Source organism: Sebastes umbrosus, chromosome 17, assembly GCF_015220745.1.
Source record: "Sebastes umbrosus isolate fSebUmb1 chromosome 17, fSebUmb1.pri, whole genome shotgun sequence".
Lineage (NCBI taxonomy): Eukaryota > Metazoa > Chordata > Actinopteri > Perciformes > Sebastidae > Sebastes > Sebastes umbrosus.
Genome location: NC_051285.1, coordinates 22,282,417 through 22,308,425, shown reverse-complemented (window position 1 = coordinate 22,308,425; position 26,009 = coordinate 22,282,417). Strand labels below are relative to the sequence as shown.

General features: G+C 38.7%; 1 protein-coding gene and 1 long non-coding RNA gene across 3 annotated transcripts in view; both read left to right on the top strand.

Moving 5' to 3' along the window:
* Nucleotides 1–963: 963 nt before the first annotated feature.
* gabrb4 (gamma-aminobutyric acid type A receptor subunit beta4) overlaps nt 964–26,009 on the top strand; it is a 63,632-nt gene continuing 38,586 nt past the window's right edge. For both annotated transcript variants that reach the window (XM_037748840.1, XM_037748838.1), the window contains exons 1-2: nt 964–2,593; nt 4,743–4,837. In XM_037748840.1, coding sequence (XP_037604768.1) covers nt 2,514–2,593; nt 4,743–4,837 — 175 coding nt within the window. In that variant the 5' untranslated portion in view covers nt 964–2,513. The remainder of the gene's footprint in view (nt 2,594–4,742; nt 4,838–26,009) is intronic.
* On the top strand, nt 7,876–24,656 carry LOC119475795. Its single transcript, XR_005203886.1, has 2 exons — nt 7,876–7,949; nt 24,320–24,656. It is a non-coding gene; the product is annotated as an uncharacterized LOC119475795 (long non-coding RNA).

Genomic DNA, 26,009 nt, shown 5'->3' with positions numbered 1-26,009 from the left:
GTCCACTAAATGGCTTTTTCCAAAGCTTTAACCGCATGTCATGGTCTTCTTCGGCTAGTAAGTTTTTTTGTTTTTGTTTTTTGTCAAACAATTAATGTCACAACTGAACTTTCACACTCAATTTATAGTTTCTAACATTTTGCCACAGACTTACAGCCATCAAACTATGACAGTATTGTATTCACTGCTGTGATGCAACAAGTGTAAACTGTGAAAGCCAGTCTGTCAGTCTTGCAGATCATGCTATGCTAATTGGTCACCCTTGGGTGCCAGGTCATGGTCAGTCATTCGGTGGTATTGCTCTTTGATGTACAGTAATTGCAATGCCATTTCATTTTTAAAAATTACGTCAGTCTCATGATCAGAGGATTGAGTAGTCCAGTTTATAGGCCATGTCTCCTCTAAACCTCGAGCACAGAAAGAACTAAATGTAGAATTATTCTACTTTTTGTGTTTAACGTTGACACTGAAATAAGGGTGACATTATTGTCCAAACCATAAAACATCACTATAACTGTAATTTTTCCTTCTTTGCCAATTCATATCCTTTTTTCTTCTCAGTGCTGTGACATCACCTATATGGGAGGGACAAACTGCATTTTTTTCCTGTATGGAAGACAGCAGAGAATATGCAAAAGCAACAAATACCTGTTGAGTATTAACATGTTTGAGGCTATGGACTGGATTGATTCATCACAGTGGCCCTGACAGAGATGGTGATGAGGATGATGATGAGGAGTCGGACAATGATGATGGAGCAAAAGTAGTGCGATATCCCTGACATGCCACATTTCTTTTACATGTCTTACTGTAGGCTAAATGGCGCCCCCCCCAACCACCACCACCACCACTACCACCTCCCTATCATAACAGAAATGGCTCCATGCTACATCAGTTTGCTGTATCTGCTTTTGTCCCACTGACACCCCAGCGGTGGTGACAGCATCGGGTCTACTCCTTTAAATGAGCCTTTGCTGCATAGCCTTCGAATCACCACCACAACTGCATCAGTGCTGGCTGGGGTTGCTTAGCAACTGGACAGCACAGAGATCCCTGAAGAAAACCTCCTCCTCCTCCTCTGTATAAAAAACACAAGCTCGTGTGTGTGTGATTCTCGAATTGTGAAGTGCGCGTTAGCCAAATTTCCAGCAAAAGGAAATGTTTATGTCTCACATCTCCAAAAAAAAAAAAAAAAAAAAAAGAGCGACTCCTGGTGCGTAATAAGGAATATGAAATAAATAAATAAATACAAAATAATAATAAAAAAAAAATATTGCGCGTGTTCATGTGTGGGTGCGTGTTTTTTTTTTTTTTTTTTTTTTTGGCAAAGTGGAATAAAATGCATGAAAACGCACGGGCACACACACTCCCAGCATCCTAATGGGTTTCAGAGAGAATAGACAGCGCATGAACAGGCTGTCGCTAAGGAATTCACCTTAGGTGTCTTCTTCTTCCTCTTCTCCCCCCCCCTCTCTCCATCCCCCCAGTAGGATAGGACATCATTTTAATTTCAACTAAAAAAAAAAAAAGAAGACATCCTCATCATGTCTCATCGGACTGTTGCATGTCTGTCATGTGCTCAGTGTTTGGAGGAGAAGCAGAGCGCACCAACATTAACGTGTTGAAACGCCATTTACCGTCGGACAGCTGAGGCAAGTGGACTTTTTCTCCAAATAGCATCTGTGTGAGATGATACCGTGATATGCATTGAGGTATATAAGGGGCCATCCATATTTTCTCGGCATCTAATTTTTTTTTCTTCCAACCAGAGGAGTGATATAGCCTGCTCTGACGTCTGCATCAGATATTACCCAGTGCTTTTTCAATGTGCATTTTCCCCTCAGTGACTTTGCGCTGATCTACATCATCATCAGCAGCAGCAGCAGCAACGGGGGGGACTAAAAAAAAAAAAAAAAAAAAAACAGGGAATGAAGATTTTCTTTTTTTTTTGGAAACCCACCGCTCCCCTTCTTCAGACGATTTTTTTCCCAGCTCAAACAAATATCTTTTAACAACATCATCGCGGCTGGTGTGGAGTGTGGAGTAGTCTGGAGCCGGAGCATCGCTGGAACCATGCCTCTTCTGCAGATTTGGACTGGGAAATTTCATCCGCCGATTTGAGCGTCGAGAGGCTGCCGCTCACTCATTCATGCCAGTGTTTGTTTTTTTAAGAGGAAGAATACTTGTCATCACTTTTAAAAGTATTGTGTATGCTGTTTTTTGAGCAAGATGTCTGATCTTCTGGTGTTGGTCGAGGGGCTCTGTGACCTGCACGGATTTCCATAGCCGGGCAAAACAGCAGGGAGCCACAATTACCACATTCTTTTTTTTTTATTTTTAAAAATTTTAATGAAGACACATCGCATGTAGGTGTAGTTTATTCCACCTGTTTTTTTTTTAATAAAAAAAAAAAAGGCAATTATTTTTTTTTTGTTAATTGCCACTTTTTACTTTTCCTGGAGGACCACTGGACTGGTTGGATTATAGAAACTATATCTAAGGATTTTGTGGAGATGTTGGGTCGTCAAGAAGATAAATTATGTGGAATTTTCTCTGCTCTGACGGCTTTGTCCTTCTTCTGCTTTGCTCAAAGGTGAGAAAAAACAAATAATCAAATAATAATAAATAATAATAAAAAAAAAAAAACTCTCACACCAACAGGCTGTGATTATCGCTCAATAAAAGGCTGAGATGTGGCAAATCGCATTAAACGTGGTACCCGGGCCTCCTTATTAAGAGGCATTGCTGCCGATATCTGCTCTATTAGACGGAGCTGTTGCGCGCGCGAGCGTAAAAACATGCGCGTGCACGGCATCGAGCCCTATTGTGAAACGTAACCTACTCCCGATATCAAAATGGGATGGAGGGGGGGTATACATATTGGAAAGGGCGACTTCCAGTCTGAAAAAGGACAGCCCTCACCTCACTGTAATGATTAGCTGATAGGATCGATCGATTGATTACTCCAGGGTTAAGCAGCCAGATGTATAGAGTCTCCACTGCTGCTGGCTGGAGGAGCAACACTGTGTCTGAAAGCCCACTCATTGCATTCATCTCTATTAACGCACACTATAATATTCCTATTCGTATAATCTTTCTTAATTGCCCCTTTATTATTGATTCGAACCAAAATCGATTTCAAATCGAAAAAAAAAAAATCATCCCAGCAGCAGGTCATCATCATCTTGCTGTTGCTTCCCCCAGACAGACGGGAGGCAGGGGTGTGAGATTTAACGTTTCAATAACATGTTTACAGTATGAATTAGTGCACATCAGGCCTTCATGAGCATCATCACATGCAGTTCCAATCTCCAGATCAATTCCTTTATTGTTTTAAAGGCTCCATATCACCTCATGGCCTCCTCCTTGGCTGCAATAACCTGAGATTTAGGTGCTCATTGAAGAACTGGCTTGCACTATTTTTCCATTTTGATCCCTTTATAATAATAATAATAAAAGAAAGGGGCGTATGTGTCTCAGGTTGTCATAGATATCCCCCTCATAACGATGCACTCAGGTGTCAAACCCACAAGCCCTGTAAGCGGCCAGCTTGATGAACAGCTGCACTACCTATGAGCTAATTGAACAGTGCTTCCCTGACTGAGCCCAGGGCTATAGTGCTCCTATCAGGGGAGCAATTTTAACCCACTTCCTCCCTTAGTCTTCCCCCAACCCACCCTATACGCTCATTCCACACCCTCCCAGTAACAATGAACCTCAGCTGGAGAGCCGGTCTCGGTCAGGTGATGCAGGTCATGGCACCAATGTTATAAGTGTCAGTCAGACTAGTGCGGACTATCTGCTCTCCTCCTGGGGATGTAGTCTGTCTCCAGTCCAGGCTCAGACCGACGAAGCCTCTGACAGCATGATGGGAGGCCGTGTTATAACACTGAGCTTATTTAAATACCACGAATGAGACTGGGCTCCTACCTAAAAAAATATGACATTGTTACTTTAAAAGCCACTTTTTTGCATCAATAAAATGCTCGACAGGTGTATCATCATCCCAGCCCCTCAACTGTTTAGATGAATTTACTGCAGGTGTGGTTACAAGGGGGGAAATGCATACACAAGACATATTTCTTAACCTTCTCTCCATGACAACACAATAGTCAGCATGCTTTTAATATGTGTCTGACAACTGTTTCAAATGTTTCATGTGCATATCAGTAATTCAGACTTCTGTAAAGTGCCTTATTTCAGATATATAACAACAAAAGACCATAACAATACCAGGAACTAAAGGCAAAACGAGACAAAAAAAGAGAGACAAGCAAACACACAAAAACGTTAATAATAAAAAATTACAAATAAATCCACATACAACGCCCTGATTTGTCTGACAACTGACTGCAACATACAGAAAAAAATACATCTACCAGCAAAAAATGTGTTGCAGTGTGAATGTTTATTCTTACTAGTGACAGCCCAGAATGCGAAATTTCAACTGAAGTTCACTAAAATTGTGATTGAAATAGACAAAATGTGAAGAAATTTGAATGCATGGATGAATTTGTGATGTTTAATGCAGCCTCTTTCCCTTTTGTCAAAGCCTCACCACGTTGACGTACCTCCTCCAAGGTGGCGTTCATGTCATTAATGTTGAGAACAGAGTGCAGTGACCATTTATCGTACAGTACTGTAGGTGTGCTGTAGAGAAACAAAATGTCCATGACAAAAGTATTAGACCATCTGTTTTTGCTGCTTAAAATGGCTCTTACACTTGTGATTTGTGCCCACAGCTCTTCCACTGGAAGCACCGGAATGTCTGTGGCCAAGGCCACCGTGGACAAGTTGCTGAAGGGATATGACATCCGTTTAAGGCCTGATTTTGGAGGTACGTGTTGCAGCCACATCTGTTTTTGGGGGTCTCTTTGTTTTCTTGTGGGTATGAACGTGTGTGCAGAGTGATGTTCACGAGTCACTCCCCCTGAAATCTGTCGAAGAGTGGGCCCCGTGGCAAAATATAGGCAACGGCTTTTATGTGACTGCTACCATGTCATTACTATGCATCTATTCACATATATCGAAGATGGCTGCTCCTCGAGAAGTAGGGCACACACACGGAGAAGAGCAGTCAGACAGACAGACCAGGGATATAGTGAATGTATTGATTTTTAATAATTTCCGATTGGAGGTGTTTTTTTATGGCGTCTTTGTGTTTCACATTCTGAGCGTTTGATTTGCAGATGAGGGAAAACACGTTTGCCCCATTAACTTTTATTGGAAATTGTGCATCTTTTTAACATCCGCTCTTTAGAATAATGGTTATTTTGATAATTGCTGAAAATAGAAGGCGTGGGGGACGAGTCATTAGCGTGTGTCATTTGGGTTGATTGTTTTACTGAAACTATTTAACCACAATAGATGTTAAGCAGTATAAAAATAGTTGGATTTTTTAACAGCATGCTATAGCCTATTGCTAATAGCTAATGATAGGGTTACTTTAATGTCAAATTATGAGTTTGGAGAAGTTTTGGAGGATGTTTCCTGTTTCATCGTTCTGACATGAACATCTGGGGCCTGGTCCTCACCGAAGACGTCATGACTCGACGCTGACTGACAACCTCAGCGATGGCTATAATTGAACATGCTATATGATTGTACCTATTCATTTCAGCACCATGCTGTAAACATGTGTTCCAAAAGTTTGTATTCAGAAAAGCTTCTGGCTATGTACATCCAAAAACAAAGAACAAAGGAGGCTTTTTTTTTTTTTCACTTCCAGGGCATGTTAGCGGAGTGTGATGTTGATTTAACGAGAGCGAGTAACACAATAGTACGTCTGTCGACACTTTAATTTGCTCCAGCTCTAGTGTGTCATGGCCAAAAAATCTACAGTATATGGAAATATATCAACATGCTGGGAAACCCCATGCTTGCATAAAATCATGCTCATCCCTTGTTTAGCCACGATTACTAATTAATAGTCAGAAATAACAGATTCAACTTATTGAAAAAAATAATATTTAATGAATGGTAGGTAGAGATAATGTGGCATGACTCACCTACAAAATCTCTGAATGTGCTATAGGCCATGTGTAAAATGTAGGGTTGTCAGTCGATTCAAATATTTAATCGCGATTAATCGCTAATTTTGTATCTGTTCAAAATATACTTTAAAGAGAAATTTGTCAAATATGTAATACTCCTATCAACATGGGAGTGGGCAAATATGCTTGCTTTGTGCAAATGTTTGCATATATCTATTATTGGAAATCATTTGGCAACACAAAACAATGACAAATATTGTCCAGAAACCCTCACAGGTACTGCATTTAGCATAAAAAATATGCTCAAATCATAACATTATTATTGCGTCGACTTTGAAAGCCCTTGTAAAAAGAAGCTTGACTACATTAAACAAAATCATGCAATGATTACATGATACATGATGATGTTCATTGCCTCAAGAACTTCACATATTTAATTCACTGTGGCGGGTTGGCTTTTTTTCTGTAATGCTAAATATCATTTTTCGAATATTCAGTTTCAAATGTAGATAAATTAACATTTTGCGGACAGAATTTGGCTGATTATAATTCTATTTAAACAGATACAATCTAATGTGTGACTATTAAGTATTAGTACTATTCCCCTGTATCTTTTTTTAAATAGGCTGCAGGCAGCAGCTTGTCAGTCATGCGTCTCCATCCCACTTGATGAGAATGAGAGCAAGCAGTGAAAAACATATAGCAGGTGTGCCTCCTCATATAACCTTCCTCTGGTTGGCTGCTCTGCCAAAAACAGATGCTCTGATGAAGGCTTATGTGCCAAAATGCGTTAGCCTGATGTTAGCCATTGTAAAAAAAATATGTTATAGTTGAGGTTACGTCTTCGTTCCGTGTTTTGGAGCGCTGCCATTCCAGAGCTGTTTCATAGATTCATAGTGGAAGGAAATGAGAGCGAGCGGCAAAGAAATGTCTCATTCACAGCTGTTTCAGACAGTTGAATCAACCGTATGATGCTCGACAGTAGTACAACAACATTTCACATTTCAGAATTTTCAATTTGCAGCCGATTTCAGTCGCGGAATTGTCATCAGTATGCTTCTATAACATATTCGTTCTTTACTCTGCCCCACTAAAGGCATTTCAAGTAGTTCATTCATGACAGTTGGCAGCGATTTTAACTAATCTAAATGACTTTAAAGGCTTTATTGTCTTCCTCATCAGCAACAGTGTTGTCGCTCGTTCTACAAGTCAAAGCGACTAAATGTGACCAAGAACTGCTCAAATTTTGTGGCACATTTTAGTTGATACATACTCCAATAAAAAAAGCTGGCAGATATGAATTTTTAAAAAAGATTTTTTAATAAAATCGCACAATTTAAAACAAACTGACAATCCACATCTTGTCCACAATGAATTATGAAACTATACATTAATTATGAGCATATATAGGATTGGGTAAAAGAGCCATATACATGTACAGTATGTTGTAAATTGCTGTGTATACTTCTCATTGTAAACAAAATATTGGAACAGTTGGTTATCTGTATCATTTCACCGTTGTGCAATGCTTTGAATATGCACGTTTTATATCAAGAGAACAATTAATGAATTAACACTATAGGGCTGTCAATCAAATGAAATATTTAATCGTGATTAATCACAAATGAATCACACATTTTGTATCTGTTCAAAATGTGCCTTAAAGGGAGATTTGTCAAGTATTTAATACCCTTATCAACATGGGAGTGGGCAAATATGCTTGCTTTATGCAAATTTATATATCTATTTATTATTGGAAGCCAATTATCAACACCAAACAATGACAAATATTGTCCAGAAAACCCTCACAGGTACAGCATTTACCATAAAAAAATATGCTCAAATCATAACATGGAAAACTCAACAGCTGTCAGTGTGCTGACTTGACTATGACTTGCCCCAAAACTGCATGTGATTATCATAAAGTGGGCATGTCTGTAAAGGGGAGACTCGTGGGTATCCATAGAACCCATTTTCATTCACATATCTTGAGGTCAGATGTCAAGGGATTCCTTTAAAAATGGCCATGCCAGTTTTTCCTCGCCAACATTTTGCGTAAGTTTGGAGCGTTATTTAGCCTCCTTCGCGACAAACTAGTATGACATGGTTGGTACCGATGGATTCCTTAGGTTTTGTAGTTTCATATGTTTCACTCTAGCTGTAAAACTGGCCCCGCTACAACCTAAAAATCCCAAATTGCGTTAATGCATTAAAGAAATTAGTGGCGGTAAAACTAATTTGTGTTAACGCGTTATTAACACGTTAACTTTGACAGCCCTAGTTGATACATTTTTGACTAAAAACAACCAGCAGATTTGAAAGAAATATATTTTTTTAATAAAATCACTCCCAACAGTTCAAAATGCGCAACTTGTCCACAATGAATGATGAAACCATGCATTAATTATGAGCATAAGATTGTGTAAAAGATGCATATATGCTGTATATTTCTGTGTATACTTCCGTAAATACTTCAAATATTGGCACTGTTGGTGTTTGTATCATTTCATCATTCAAATACGCATGTTTTATATCAAAAAAGCAACTAATGTTTGAATACAAATCATGCAACAGTACCACATTTTATATCACTTTACATGAGTTCTAAGACAAAAATGTGAAGACACGAAAGAGGAATTGTTTTGATGTCTGATTCTAGATTAAATTATTTTTTTGTATTATACTTCATTACTGGCAGGTTTGAACATTTTTACAGCTACCTTGACTTGAAGATGATTTCAACAAACATTTCTACTTCAGTGTTGCTCGCTTAAATATTTTGTTGGCTGTAGCCCGCCATTGTCTTGCTGCAGCCTGTGAATGCACTGGAGTGGGTAGAGCAAGTTTTAAAGAGTGAGTATCCCAGGCAGAGAGGAGCTGTGCTTTACCCTCAGGCTAGGGAGCTGTAGTCCATCATGTCTTGATATTTCCAACATCAGTCAGCTACTTCTGTCGTGACACACACACTGCTGACGACCTTCAGCTCTCGAGATCCAACAAAGAGGGTTTTAATTTGGCATAACCCTGGACAACTGACTGTGGCTCCCAACGGCCTGGCCGACACCCATATTTTGAAATAAAAACTAACTCAAAGGTGTACATTAATGGAGAAAGACGAGTTTGAATGGTCAGAAAGAGGTTGCCAAGAGCGATGCCATAGGGTTTTCCTAATGCGTTGTGGTCTTAACCACCAGAATATCCAGATGAAAAGCCCACTCTGCAGCCACTCTATTCAGACCCTGGCCTCTTCTCCCTCATTGATCTGTGAGCCAAACTGGAATTCAAGAAATGGTACACACGCCCAAACGGCAGCTATCCCAGCATTCATGAATTGTTTTTTAATTATAGTTTCAGAAAAACTTGTGATATTTTCCTCCCGACTAATGCATCAGTTGCAAATGGTGTATGTATCTCTTCTCTTTCATTATCTGCTTGTTGGGATTATAGCCCTTGGATGTAACCTCCTAACAAATTGCCCATGGCCATAGAGCTGAATCATAAACCTCAACCCCCATGTAACCTGAACGATACATTACGCATATTTATATTCAGCAAGGTAACCAGAGCATAGCAGACCTGGCAAGGAAAGTATAATTTTTTGAGGATAGTACCAATGTTTGTTTTTTTTAATACTACTATGCGGTAGGTAGTACTTTCTATGACGCCCATATAACACTGTTTTATATTTCCCATAGTTATAATACGTTATACTCTTTTTATAATGCATTATAATCACTGTTATAATATTCCTACACCTCAGGGCATTTCATTACTTCACTTGACGCACCCAATAACTACTTAGAATAATCACATTATAATGCATTATAAGAGTGATTATAATGCATTTTAAAGATTATTCCAACTATGGGAATTATAATACACTATGATCCTTGCAAAAAAAAGTCAGTGAGTGACCAGCAATTATAAGATCAAGTACCATAATACTTCACAAGTCATTATATAATCCTTTATAATGTGTAATTATTGTTATAAAGCATTATGAATATGTTTGAGTGCTTATAAATATGATTATACAGTGCAATAAGTAGATTATAATGTATTACAAGTATGTTTATAATGCATTATAATGTGACTATTCTCAGTGGTTATTGGGTGCTTTAAGTGAAGTAATAATCTTCCTGATGTATAGGCACACTATAACAGTGATTATAATGCATTATAAAAAGATTATAACGTATTAAAACTATGGGAATTATAATGATCCTTGTAAATAAAATGTCAGTGAGTGACCTGCAATTATGAAGTATTATACTTGACCTTATAAGTCATTATAAAATGCTTTATAATGTGTTATGGGTATTTGTATAATGCATTGTGCATATGTATGAGTGCTTATAACTATAATTATACAGTGCTATAAGCAGATTATAACGCATTATAAGTATGTTATATAATGCATTACAGACATGGAGCGTCATAGAAAGTGCTATAAGTAGACCTTGCATGTCTCTGCATCAAGTGATTGTATCTCGGTCGAGTTGTCTGCCACTACAATGATGCCACGACTGGAAATGCTGCCACTGCTGGACAACACAGTCCACTTTGATATATACAAACAAATGTATGGCACGGTTTCTCTGACCCACGCTCAACATACATGTGGCACGATGGGATGTTATGATGTGGTTTTTCCTAAAAGTCCCATAAAATGTATCTGAATGCATTTATTAAGTGGAGTAATGAAATACATGACCTAGCAAAATCAGTTTCATAAGAGGCCCATTTAATTATTAACCAGTCTCTCAATACATTTAAAAATATGGTGTTACTTTGTACGTATACTGAGCATTTTAATCATTGTTACCTGTAACACGACATTTCAAGTTCTTCTCCAGACAAATTGTGCATTTATTCCACCGACAGTACACAGCTATTGTCTTCTCTGCTCATTACTGCATGAAAAGACTCCTGGAATACTTGTTGTCCTCCCTCCCTCCCCCCCAGTCAGCATACGCAGTTGGCTTTGTTTCCAGAATTAAAAAAATCCAGCCTTTGGCCATGAAGCAGATGCCAATCACAGGATAGCTTGTTTGATAGTCTTTTACTTGTGCCACTTACTTAAAGGTCATGTGTATGTCTATATCCGTTTCTGCATCTCATCTAGGAAGAGATTATTTCTTTGCGTGTGCACTTCTGCTGCCAGGGGTCATGGAGGGTGCGGTCAGGAAAGAGGGCGGGGTGATCTGACATTGCTTCTGTCGCTGGTATTGATTTGCACACGGGAACTGGGATCATGTAGAGTAATGGGTCACCCAGTGGCGGACTTCTTGCTTGGAAATTCGCCGTATTTATCTCAATATTAAAGAAAAAGAAAAAAAAGAAAAAACACAAATGTGACGTCCGCCCAGTCAGTTGGAAGAGATAACAGGACCCGGCTCGGCTCTCACCTCGGTCACACATTCGTCCTTCTGGAGGACATATTTCAAATCAAGCTGTCATCGTCACGGGAATGGATTTTATGATCTCAGCTTCCACCATTAACAAAGCATGAAGGGTGACATATCACAAATGCTGTGAACATGCCATTCTTCCTGCTGAGCGTTAACCAAGTGCTGGACATGTCTGGACTACAAAGAGCCAAATCTGTTAAAACTCTTATTCATCTACTCTCATCACTACATAATTTTATAGATACGTAGTAATATGTGCTACGGGATCTTTTTTTTTTTTTTATAAGAAGATTGTATATAGCTGGTACAAGGCAAAATATGTGTTCAAATACAAGTGCTGATGCCCCCTCCCCTCCGTCCCCCCACTAAATATAGTTGACAAATGTCCATGGGGTGTTCTGAGGCAAGCACTTTTGAAATGGTGACTTTGGGATGAGCTTGTAGTCATTGAGAGAATGTACGCTGTAGAATACCAGACTACACTCAAGTCATTTAATAGTACATTGATGTACGCAGTACAAATATATACAATATATATAACATAAATCATCCTTTTTTCCGACATGAAGACGCCACCTGAATTTGATTTGAATTAAAAGATTTAAAACTGCTAATGAACATCATTATTTGCATCATTAAAGCTTCGGTAGGCAGAATATTTTTGTCATCATTGGGCAAAAATTCCATAATAACCTTTCAGCATATTGTTATTCAAGTGTTCTGAGAGAAAACTAGACTTCTGCACCTCCTCATTGCTCTGTTTTCAGTCTTTAAAAAATCTATCTACTTTGGCCAATCACAGGTATTTTCAGAGAGAGAGAGAGCGTTCCTATTGGCTGTTCATTCAACAGAGGCAGCTGTCAGTCACTCGCAAACTCCGATCAAACGGTCAAACTAGGCAGCGTTGATCAAATACGAATCAATATTCTGTTACTCTACTGCCGATTTCTCGTGTAAAACATATTTTAGTGTACTGTTTAGCTGTAAAATGAGAAAGTTTGCTCCGGCTGGTGGGCGGTGCTTGGTATTTTAGTACACTCAAATATGTTTCTGAAAACATTATACGTGAGAAATAGCCATTACAGTAACAGAATATTGATTCATATTTGAAAAGCGCTGCGTAGTTTGACCGTTTGATCGGAGTTTGCGAGTGATTGACAGCTGCTCGGAGACGGCAAGGCTCCAGCTTGGCTCTGATTGGTTGTTTTCCTCCCATCTGTGAAATCTTGGAGATCCCATTAGCAGCACCGGAAGACACCAGAGGCACATGATTTTTTCAGATTACCTGTCTCATGCACTACTGTCAGGATATAGTGACCGTTTTATAAAAATAACTTTTTGTTTAATCATATTTGCTCCAATTCTACCCACTGCTGCTTTAAGTGGGAGGTGCTACATTAAAAAATGTGAACGTTTCTTCTCCCTATGATCAATGTACGGCACATACCACAGTGTTTAATGTGATTACTGCAAGTTGCACCACACGCAACATTACAGGGGGAAATCACTCAGCCATGGGTTTGAAGCTCTTTAACTGATTAAAGTACACATTTATCTTCTCCTCTCCATTACATAGTCAAACCAGAGAAAAACTAAGTTAGCTGGTTGGGTAGGTTTTTAATAGGGCTGCCCCCTCGTAGTTGGTTAGTTGACTAATCGGTCATTTTGGTCTTAGTTGACTAAGATTTCTTTAGTTAATTTGTCATTTTGTTTAATCTTTTTTCATACTAAATGACTTATTTCCAAGAAGCTTACGAGCATAAGATTTAAATTGGTGCTTTTGTGTGATTCTTTTTGGAGTTTTACAGATGTCGATTAAATCAACTAAACGATTAGTCGACAAAATCGTATGTGTTTTTCGACTAAGAATTTCTTTGGTTTTTAATGACTAACTATCTGCTTAGTGGAAAGTCAGTCTCAACCCATCAGCTGCAACTAAACCAATGAGTTGAATTAACTCTGACTCTGACTACTGTAAAAATTGAAACATGGACTGCGCAAACCACGACGATGCAGTGGATAATAATTCCACTTCAGTCAGCAGTCACGATGGCTCTAGAAGTCATATTTGTATATTGTATGTAATGTTTTTAATACTATTCAGCTTCTTTTTGCAGTGGTTGTTGATTATGTCAGCATTTACATTGTCTTTCTCTCTGCCCTATACTGAACATGGAAAATAATTTAGATTATCAGCACAAATACAGTTCTCTGATGCTTTCCTAAGCTACTCTCCTTCCTTACTTTGTCCTTGTCTGGCGTAATAAACAGCGATACGGGCTTAGTGTGTATTAAATGGTATTCTGTCAGTTGTGCGACGGAGGGAAAATGAATTTCGCCGAGCATACTGTAGATATGCATAAACAGGATGACAAAGAAACTGGAGAGCCTGTAAATGTCTAACAGAAGGTGCTGTACTGGGGTGATTTATGAAGTGTTGTCAATTGTTGTAGATAGCCCTGCAGATTTCAGAAATCCATGTGACTGCTCAAAAGTGGAAAATCTGTTCTGTGATTATTTTGGATAACTTTAAATGAAGGGCTTCAGAGCTGCATGTGGAGATGCAACATGTTTCTGTACAGGATGTTTTCATGAAGTTCACTTGTAGGCAAAAAGGATGGGAAATAATGTGTCCTGTCCTTGGACTGTAGTGTCACACATGGACCCACAAAGTCCTATCCACTGTCAATTCAACGCCTTCATTTGTACTGTTCATCAAGACATTAGATGTCGACATTACCCCAACCCAAAAACATAAGACATATTGTAGCAAGAAATTCTGTAAATATGCAATGAGTGGACAAAAAAATAGGAACCCATGACAGTATAACACCACAAAATACAGCCTTAAAAATACCATGGAGTTTAACACAATAACTCAACAACAGAATGTAGCTTTACAAATGTTGCTGAGCTATTGAGTTACGTTGTGTGGTTCTGTAAGTTTTTACCCTGTATGTAGCCAATTAAAAAGAAATAGTTAGTTAGATGTTGTTATTGTCAAAATACATTTGAGTTTTAAACAGGTGATGGAATTATAACAAAAAAAAAAATACCACCAGGATAGTTTGATTCATGGGTGTGAGTTCTGATTTTGTATTTTAAACAGTGTGCAACCTCCAGTTCCGAGAAGTGAAGCCAATGCAGAAGTAAACTTAACATACAACAACAGTAATAAATACAAATTTCACGTGGTGTCAGCTCAGAAAAAAAAACGTACCTGTCATTCTAAAGGGCATGGACAAATTATGTATTTTGTTGTTTAATTTAGAAGACACACTGCAACCTCACGGTGACGACTGGACTTCAAGAAATCACTGCGCCTAACCAAGAAATAGTCCCACACATAACTCTCCCTAAAACCTTAATGTGTTCCTTTAACATGTCAGTTTTTATATGGATTAAACATGCCAGATATAACATATTAATTAGTGAGATTTAGAGGTGTTGGTAGGTGGATTTTGTTACCTTCGGACCAGTGGGCAACCTCCGGGTCTGAGAAGTGAAGCCAATGCGGAAGTGCCTTACACTTGCATTCTTTCAAGTAGCCAGCAGGGGGCGACTCCTCTGGTTGCAAAAAGAAGTCTGATTGTATACTTCTACTTCTCACTTGATTTATTACCTCAGTAAATATTGTAAACATGAGTTTATGGTCTCAATCACTAGTTTAAGTCTTCGTCAATACAGCGTGATGTTCATTTAGTAAATTAGACCATATAGCAGGGTATGCTTTAGGGCATGGCTACCTTGTGATTGACAGGTCGCTACCACTGCCGGTCCGGTCTGGTAGTTATCCGTGTTTTCGTCTTTAACTTTAACCCTTTCACAGTGTGTTTTCAGTTCCATGCATCCATTATCTGTAACTGCTTATCCTATTCAGGGTCGCGGGGGGGCTGGAGGTGATCCCAGCTGACATTGGGCGAAGGCGGAGTTCACCCTGGACAGGTCGCCATCACAGGGCTGACACATAGAGACAGACAACCATTCACGCTCACATTCACACCTACGGGCAATTTAGAATCAACAATTAACCTAACCTACATATCTTTGGACTGTGGGAGGAAGCTGGAGAACCCGGAGAAAACCCACGCTGACACGGGGAGAACATGCAAACTACACAGTCTTGTTTTCTACTTGGGGGCAGAACTCTATTATTTGAAATATTTAACTCTTTATTTCAATTAAATGTGATATTTAGACTTATTAAACTTCACCACCGCTGTGCCACCTGTGTTTTCAGTTCATGAAAGTTAATTGTAACATTTTGGTTGCCAAAAAAATGGCGTATTCAGTGTTTGGTTGCACTTAGCTCCATCCTCTCGTGTCACTTCTGGTTGCAAAAAACCATGATGGCGTCAGCCAAAAACCAAGATGGCGACGGCCAAAAACCAAGATGGCGACAACCAAAAATGCCGAACTCAAGGCTTCAAAACGGCAGTCCACAAACCAATGGGTGACATCCACTTCTTATATACAGTCTATGATTTTAAAGGCCCTATTGGTTAGGTTTGGTTCTGCACAAATTCTAGATATACACTACATATTAAATTGTCCATGTATACGCCAACTGTACGTATCGGCAACCTCAGCTCATGTTAAAATACCATAATGTACAGTACGTTGAAAGTCGTGTGGCTTCTATAGCAGCTCATAACGCCGTATTCATACTTCTCCACAACAGCGCAGCTATCTGTCAGGGCTCTGAGCATTTATCACAATGCACTGTAAAGGAATTTGACATGAGCCTTTAATGGTTCCAACTGAAGGAGCATTAGCGTATATTTTGCAGTTTAACGATCCCGAACATTAAAACGCATCAATAGGTGCCAGGAGCCCGGGGATGTGAGAGCCTGACTCTATCTGTGAGGCAGCTTGTGGCCGTAACTGTAAGCACCTGATCCCCAGCTATATAGGCGGCATTCATTTTACCACTCTGATGCAGCTCGCTGCCAGTTCATCCTGTCATCAAAGTACGGTCACCTGCCCCTGTCTGCCTCACGCAGCCTAGCGTTTTACTGATCTCATTTCCCATTGACCCAAATGAGCCCCAGCTGCAGCATGATCTTGTTTGTAATGGAAAAGCAGTAAATGTAGCCGTATAACTGCAGATCAGTTGCAGTGAGACTGGTGAGTAGAATAGACACTTAATTGACCGAATATGAAAAGGGAGAGCCCGGACATACGGGTAAAAGCATTAGCTGCAGCACTTTGCATTCAGTTTCTAATGTACTGTACTGTATGTAATGTAAGTGTAATTGATCCTAGTTCACACTTCATATCCTCTGAGGTAACAGACTAAATGCTCTTCACCTATTGTATGCGTGCAGCTATTTTACACAAATCACTTCCCACACGATAGTTTTACCCTCTGCGAACATGACCGCAGATTGATGCGTGCAGGACATCAGCTGCAACCTGCGTTTTGGCGGCCGCAGCCATTAAGTGATGTATGGTGGCAGTTCTTCCGAGATTGGCGGACACTTTTGCAATACTGAGGACAATCTCTTAGTCTGTGCACCGCCACATGTCAGATGGCGGACCGCTTTGCATACAGGCGCCGAAAGCACGGGCCGTCGTAACTCAGTCTCAAAGTAATGCCTATTCAGCGCAAAAAACAGGAGTGTGTTGTCAGAATCCCAGGATGGATGTTGGGGCATGAACAAGTGGTATCTATCCTGATGAAGAGAGAACGCCCAGTGATTTATTTCCGAGGAAACACGGGAAAAAATGCTCGAGTTGGGCGCTTTTCCCTTTTCCCTTCACTTAGATTTTCTATTTGAATTAAATGAGGTGTGTATGTAGGCAGGCAGAGGGGGGCAAGGGTGGTGAGAGATAGCATGCAGGAGAAAGGACATACTTCATCTTCCCATTCAAAGTGTTGTTTTCAGCAACTTTGAAATGAAGGAGAAAAAATGCTGATAGAATTGCACCAGAATGTATCGCGACGGACTGCAAAGACAAAAACCCTAGGTCAGACATTGGGGAGGCATCCTGTATGCTGGGCTTCCCCCCCCCCCATTTCCACTCTCCTCTTAAGGTCCCCAGTGACTCACTTTTTGAACCTGCGGTGATTGATGGGAGGTGTGCCCTTGGACAGGGCCAGGATACGCTGGCCAAGGGCAAGATGCAGCTATCCAATTGTTTTCACATAGATAAACAAGGAAAGAAATGTCATTTACAGCATCAGGAGATAGATGTAGTCGTCCTCACTACCGGGAAGCACGCTTAAAAGCCCATCTCATTATTGAACTACAACAGCCCAGCCGCGTAAAACGGGTTCCCACATAAAAATGATGTGTGCTTCATGCGGAGCTGGAGGAAAAAACAAGATGGGAGAGAGTAGATGTTGAAGTCAACAATATGAGAGAAACATTAAAGATATAAAAGCTAGACTTTATGGTATCCTAATATGCTTAAGGTCGGATATCTTAATACTATTTGACCTTTTGTTGTTGCATCCTTTCTGATGTTTGGCCTACTATGTCTACCAGTATCTATCTACAGTATCTACTATCTATTGTGACTTTACAGCAGGGTGGAGATAAGTTCTACCACTCTTATGAGTATGTGATGGCTCAGCATGTACAAGAACATTTTTCAAAAAGGAAATAAACATTTCATCTGTGGTTTTAATACATTTGCAGTGTCATGTCTAAAATATTGCGTTGGAAATTTACCCAGTCTTCAACAAATTACAGTGTGTAGGATTTAGCGATATCTAGGGGTGTGGTTGCAGATTGCAACCAACTGAGTACCCCTCCACTCACTCCTCCCTTTCCAAGACTGTGATAACGTGAGCCGCCGAGTGCAAAACCCTGGTAATGCCGTTGGCCTCGCTCAGAGGCCATCCGTACCATGATAACACTACTTTAGGAGCAACGGAAGTCAGACTGCGGCTGGCGGTACCACGGTTTTGCACTCTGTGACTCGTGTTACCGCAGTTACACAAGTGTGTTGGAGAACCACGGTGGCCTTCAGGTAACCTAAAAACACGGAATGCGCTCTTTAGAGCCAGTGTTTGGTTTTGTCCTTTCTGTGCTACTGTAGAAACATGGCGGAGCAACATTGGTGGACTCCATGAAGACGACCCGCTCCCAATGTAGATATTTTTACTAATAGATCCCCCAAAATGTTATACACTGTTCCTTTAAGGACATAAAAATTCAGGATGTCTCAAACAGTTTGGTGACCATTCTAATTCAGTGCACAATATAGGGCTGTCATCGACCTAAGAAATTCTTAGTCGACAAACACTTAGACGATTCTGTCGACTAATCGCTCAGTTGATTTACTCGACAGATCTGTAAATCTTGTGTTTACCAGAGATGTGCTCATAAATTTCTTTGAAATAAGTCATTCAGCATGAAAAAGCATAAAAAATGACTAATCGACATCTTAGTCGACTAAGACCAAAACGACAGATTAGTCGACTAATCGACTAAGAGGGGGCAGCCCTAGCACAATATCGATTGAACTTCGGGTAACCATAGCAACAGCACTTCTGCTTTGTGCTGCGTAGACCATGGTATGATCATGATAATGCACTCTGAGGTGCTCCAATATAGAAAATATCCTAGACACCATTTTATGTTTTATTACTTACATGCAATGTTCTGCATCAATGATTATTCATGTAATGTATTGGGACACTGAGGGGCTGTCATATTGATTTTGCATAGAACCTTACCTTGACTCACATACAGCACATTTTGTGTTATGTGATCATTTCCACATAACCACCCTGCAACAACAGCAGTGTTACAGTCATTAACTTAGAACAAAGCTGAAAATATTGAGCTTTGTCATCGCAGTGTTGGCTGTTTGTCGGCACTGTTTTTTAAGTGCATGCTTTCAAAAGATGATCCATTATTCAAGTTTGTTTTGTTTTTTTGTCGGGTGGGTACATTGACGTCGCGGGTACAGTGGCTGCTCTTATTGAGTCATCAGTTTCATTCAAAGACCTCTATTTTAACATTTATTACTTAAACATGTTATTGTGTCAACCACAGCTTTTATCTACTGATGTGGTTCATAATCAGATGGCCTATAGATGGTCTCCTTATATAGTTGGGCATTCCGTCCTTTTCACAGCATACCTGCTGTATATGTCATACATATATTTATCTATAAAGTCAAATGTCTATTGGACTGCCGTACTACCTGCAAAGTGCTCATTTAGTTTATAATTTATACGTGCGGTCTCCATTAAAAGCATCTGGAATAGATCCGTCCATTTTGCCCGTAAGGCCACATGCCTGTACAGTTCAAGTATAGACGTACGAATCAACTGACTGATGAGCTAAACTGTCTTCCTCTAGTCGCACAACACACCTTCTCTATTCCTTTCCGTCTCCATCCTTTGAGTCTTTGAACACACACCACTGTCACTTCTCCTTTTGATTCCACTTTTTTTCATTTGGTCTGCGCCAGTTTATTTTGTTTTCCTGACTTTACATTTATGCGGTTTGTTTTTTGATCTACTATCTTTTCCTTGTTTTTGAGTCTGTCATTTAGAGTCTGTTATTCAGCTCTGTTGACTTTTGTTATTTCACGTTGTTGTTTCGTTTGAGGTGAGATTTTTTTTTTGGTTTCTTTTTTTATCTCACCTGCACAATGTGACTTTCTCTGTTCCTTTGGTGTATCATTATTTCATGTGCAAATAAATGAACTCTAAACTCTAGGTGGCAGTGCAGGAGAAGCAAAGGGTATTAGTCAGATTCGTATAAAAGATAAGTCTAATACGTGATTTCTCGGTTTCATAACTCTCGTATACCTCACTTACATCCTGCACTGGTCAACGGACTATGATATGTTAGTAGGGCTGCACGATTATGGCCAAAATGATAATCACGATTATTTTGATCAATATTGAGATCATGATTATTTATCACGATTATTCCTAGATTCTAGGGACAAAATATTTTTATTACAATTTTACATTTATATAAACAGAGCGCTGTTTTCACTTCCATGTTGTGCTAGATTCCAACTGTCAAAAATTCTAAATGATATCCTTTTACTTTGTTATTGTCATCTATAGTGGTTATTTGCATTAAAACACTTAATTCAAATAATTAGGAAATAAATGATTGTATTTTTATTAAAAATATTTCCTTTGATTAAAAAAATCTTGGCATAAGTAGTTCTAATTGTATATTAGAAGCTACTTAAAGCTAGTGTTAGGAAGCTAAACAGGTCATAATTCCCTGTCTAATATCTATTTTATATTACTGTGAAAACAGCTCCTTCAAACTAGTGTATATATTCAAATTTCTCACCAAAAACTACATTTTACAAGATTACACTTGAACGCATCATGATAGGGTTAGAATTTACCATCGCCCAATATTCATTTTTACTCAGTAGAGCTTGAATGCATCATAATGTGCTTCGTGCAGACGAGCCGGTCACTGTGATCACTCTGAGCAGCATCATGGGAATGAATTACAACATAATAAGTTTCTGATTAAGTTAGTTGTTCCAATTGTTTTTAAGGTTGTTCCTACACTGCTTATTCTACACTTACAGATGTTACAAATTGTAGCTTTAAAACCATCATGTGGCAAAGTGAAAACAGGCCTGCTTCGGTCAGCTGCTGATTGATGGTGCATCTCTATAGCTGTTAGTTTAGGAAGCGCTTGATTTATACAGCAGAGTTTTCTATGAGCAGAGCATTTTAAACATCAACATCGCAGTCGATCATGTTCACTTAAGTGGTGGGAAGCCAACATTGTGATCGCAATTAATATTCGATTAATTGTTCAGCACTACATGTTAGTAATATTTATTTTGTCGTTTTTCTTGGCATTTGTAAATTTTCATTTCGGCCATTTCTTTATGGCAGGACTATGTAGATATGGTTTGTTTTATGTACAGTAAAAGCAACACCTAGAATCCAGTTTTATAATGTCTGTCATCATGGCATTAGAGATATGACAGGCAATGAGGGGAAATATATGGGGGATGTCATTCCATGGTCCTCGGCCAGACGCGAACCAAGGACGTTGCGATTCATCGTCGGCGCCTTAACCCCTACGCTTCCAAGACGCCCATAATATTTCACATTTTATGGTCTACGGTTGTCCTCTTAAAAATGCTCATTGGCTGCTGTAATCGTCATAACAGCTTGAATGAGCGAGTAAAAAGAATCAGGGGTAATAAAAACGTATTTGTCAAAATGTCAGCCGACAACATGATCCCCTGTTCCCTCGCGTGCAGTGTACTGGCCACAAATTAATGTGTTAATAAAGAATTAATTCATGAATCCTGCTCTCTTGAGACACATTAGCCATGATCGTTGAGGAGGATCTACACATAATTACCTCAGGTTAATGTAATTATGCAGGACTTACCATTACACGGCACGCCACTGAAGTAACTGGGATTTACTGCACATGTAGGGTTACTCAAGAGATTAGCTTTGAAAGAGACAGAGACTAATGCCTCAAAATCTTTACCTTTCCCACTTGGTCATACTGTAAAATGCTCACTAAAATCATAAAGGGACATCGAAACGCTGGCATTGATTCAAACTGCCAATGTGTGACTTGCTGAATAAATTAGGTCTATAAGTAAATAAATTATAAGTTGGACCATAAATGAATCTTCTTTGGCCAATATCTTTCCTAATGGCTTGAGGGTAAATCCTGCAATGAGCACACTTTGTCCTCAAATGCCCACACTGTCCATCAGTATGCTGCCTTTTTAAAAACAAATTATAAAGAAATTAACATCTACATTTTTTTTTTCATTTTCAATTTTATTTTAAAACAGAATCATGACTCATGACACCATCTTGTACTGTACATACCGTCCTCTGTTTGTGCAGTACATGACCGACATATCCCGCTCTGCTCATCTTTCAACGGTATGAACCATCATTTTGTGGTATAATAATGTTACTTCCAATTGATTTTCCCTCATCATTCTGCTGTCTCCACTAAAGACATCTCACTGTTCAACCTAAGCTTTAAAGAGAGTGGGATATTTCCACAAAATGGATTTAATAATTTGGCATCTCATGCATTACAATTACACTGAACATTTACTTTATAATTTTAACACTACAGGAGAATATGGTAAAAAAAAAAAATGTAACTAGTAGATATCACCGTGAAACGTTCCCAGTTGATTAATGACATTAAGACACTTTTTTGAATTACAAGTTGTCTAAATAGGTCTATTTAAATATGCAAATGAGGCATTATCATATTGAATATGTGCTAATTTACATTAATTTTGGATAAAGCCGGTTCAGAATTCTTGTTTCATTTTATTGACATATTAGAGTCAAAGGTTTTTACACAGGGAATTTTGGATATCTCTTTTTATCACTTCATAAATCAGAAAATACTGCCAACAGTCATAAAATATCCATTTTCCGACATGTTTTTAGGAATAAACTGTTCTATAAATCAGGCTATAAATGATATATGAACAAACCCCTTCAGCAAAAACCTTCATTAAATAGATAGGAATGAAACTGTAAAGTTTGGTAGATGTATGTGCTGCTGAAATGGAGATTTCTGGCTCAGAGTCTGAGGAAAAAAAAATATTTTGAGAAAACGGCATTTAAAGATGTGTGTTGTAAAATTCCATCCATTTTGCAAGACACTACAGGTGAATAGGGTAAAAAAAATAAATAACATATATCACTGTGAAACTTCCCCAGTTGATTACTTACATTAAGTCAATTATTTTTTGTATTACAAGTTTTCTGAAATTGTATGTTTAAATATGCAAATGAGGCATTATCTGACGGTGAACTTAGGAGAAATCTACAGACATAAATAGACAAAGTAGTAAAATAAACACCTAATATTTTGGATGTTTTCCTTCCACTAGTCTGAAAGATTACATGCTACGGAAGCAAAATAGCTCAAAATCCTTGGTTGTTTTCCACTCGAACAATATTTTTTATACGTGACTAAACCAAAATCAAACTAAACCGTGTACTGTAATTCACTCTTCATCCCTTCGGAGTACTTTAATAATGTTCCTCATGGGATTGTAATTTACGATATGGAAAGGCAGTGTTTCATAATTCACTGACAAAATCTGTGTATGCAAGTAGGAAGCGTTGTTCACATGCAGCTTCTCAGTGCGGAATCTAAGTAGGTTTCATATATCAGGTTGGAGGTTTGTGACAGGATAGGACGATAAGATGAGGCCACCTTTACTTATCCCCTGTCTCTCTGGCTTCCTGTGATGTACTGCCTCTGCTCTCCTGTTTTACCTCATCATTTTCTTTTTGCTTCTCTTCTGTCCTTTTTCACCCGTCGTGCCACAGCTGCTTTAATGATTTCCCTTTATTCACCAGCTATCACTAATCTTACTTCGCTGTTTCTTTACATACAGAAGCTGCCGTAACAGCCCGCTGTATATTCATAGCTGTTCAGTATAGTGTTAGAAATTTTACACTTTGGTTATTATCCTCAGATAATGGCGGAAGCTGCAATGATGCCATGTAACTTTTTATTTAAAAAATGATACAAGGCACCGAAGAACGTAATTAAAAAAAATAGTTTAAGTAAGGTAGCAATAATAATTATAGTGAAAAATTAGGGTTGTAAATCAATTAAAATATTTAATCGTGATTAATCGCATGATTGTCCATAGTTTATCACAATTAATCTGTTCAAAATGTTCCTTAAAGGGAGATTTGTCAAGTATTAAATACTCTTATCAAAATGGGAGTGGGTAAATATGCTTGCTTTATACAAATGTATGTTTATATTTATTATTGGAAATCAATTAACAACACAAAACAATGACAAATATTGTCCAGAAACCCTCACAGGTACTGTATTTAGCATAAAAAATGTGCTCAAATCATAACATTGCAAACTGAAGCCCAACAGGCAACAACGGCTGTCATATTAGATTATCATAAGTGGGCATGTCTGTAAAAGGGAGACTCGTGGGTACCCATAGAACCCATTTTCATTCACATATCTTGAGGTCAAAGGTCGAGGGATCCCTTTTCAAAATGACCATGCAGGTTTTTCCTCAACAAAATCTACCATAAGTTTGGAGCATTATTTAACGTCTTTTGACATGGTTGGTACCAATGGTTTCCTTAGTTTGTTTAGTTTCATATGATGTCAGTATCTTCACTATATCTTTAAAACTGAGCCCGCTACAACCTTCGAAAGATCGATTGTGTTAAGGCGTTAAAGAAATTAGTGGCATTAAAACAAATTTGCGTTCATTCGTTATGACCGCGTTAACTTAGACAGCCCTATGAAAAATATACCGAATCATTCACTATTACATGCACGTGATATTCTGTTCAAGGTGGGACCAACAGTGCTGAAAGCATTGGTAGGGCAATGATCTTATTGGCTCAAAGGCAAATATAAAGTGACACGATAATTTTGAAGCATTTTAATGCAGGTAGTTTTGTGTTTTCTGAAAAGCAACACTCGTGATTTCATGACTTATGTAATGTATTTTAAAAAAAAAAAGGAATTGATGGATATGGAAAGTGTCCAGGTCAAATGACTGGAGTTGGAAATATATGACGCGATTAATTAGGCCTCAAGAAAAACATTAGGCAGAGCTGCAGAATGAATTGCCGTGTCAAGTTGCTAGGTCTCCTGCTGGCCTGTTGGCCAATAAAACTGAACAGCAAGGCTTAGATCAAATCACACAGGGGACGCTATGCTGAAATTATTAAACAATAAGAGTGTTGTCCCTTTTATTTCTAGACTGAAAAGTGTATATCTTTTTTTAATTACGTTTTGACCACTGTCAAACTAGTCTCAACCAATACATCTCAGCCTGTTCGTCACCATGTTTGCATCATCAGTCAAATAGAAACCTTAATGCTGTACCGCATGCAGCACAAAGTAAAAGCTAACCCCACACATGTTCAAGTTAAAGGGGAACTAAGTCCATTTTCAAAATTCATACATGTTATTCCTATGGTCTAAGACAGTCCAAAAACATGAGTAAACATGAACAACTCTCCCCCAAATCCAAAAACTAGAGTGCTAAAACTCAAACTTGTGATGTCATAGAGTATAAAGTGAGGTATATTGCTCCATAGACAATGAATGTTATAGATGATCCTGAGAGCACCCAGGGAGATGTTCTAGTATATGGGAACATTTTCTGTTTCACAACTGAGAACACTACAATAGAATAAAACTCATTTGGGTATAAAAAAGAAAAACAAACATTCTATCTATGGAGCAGCTCCAGACTTTATACCCGATGACATCACAAGTTTGAGACTTACTTCTCAGGTTTCTGGATTTGAGAGAGAGGAGCTCATGTTCACAAATATTGATTGAACTTTACTAGGCCATGAAAATAGCATATTGTAATTCTTAATTTAGGAGGGGTTCCCCTTTAAGACAACGGTTGCGTCCGAAATTCCATACTAACATGCTATTTAGTACGCCACAACAGTACGTGAGGATATTTTAGTATGTCCGAAACCTTCTTATGAAACCAATAGTATGTGAATTGCATACTATTTCCGATGAAATATCACAGTATGAAAAAGCTGGACACTACTGTGGCATAAATATCCCACAATGCAATGTGGTAGTGATGACAACATTGACGGACGATAACAGACGTTGACGGACAGCTCTGT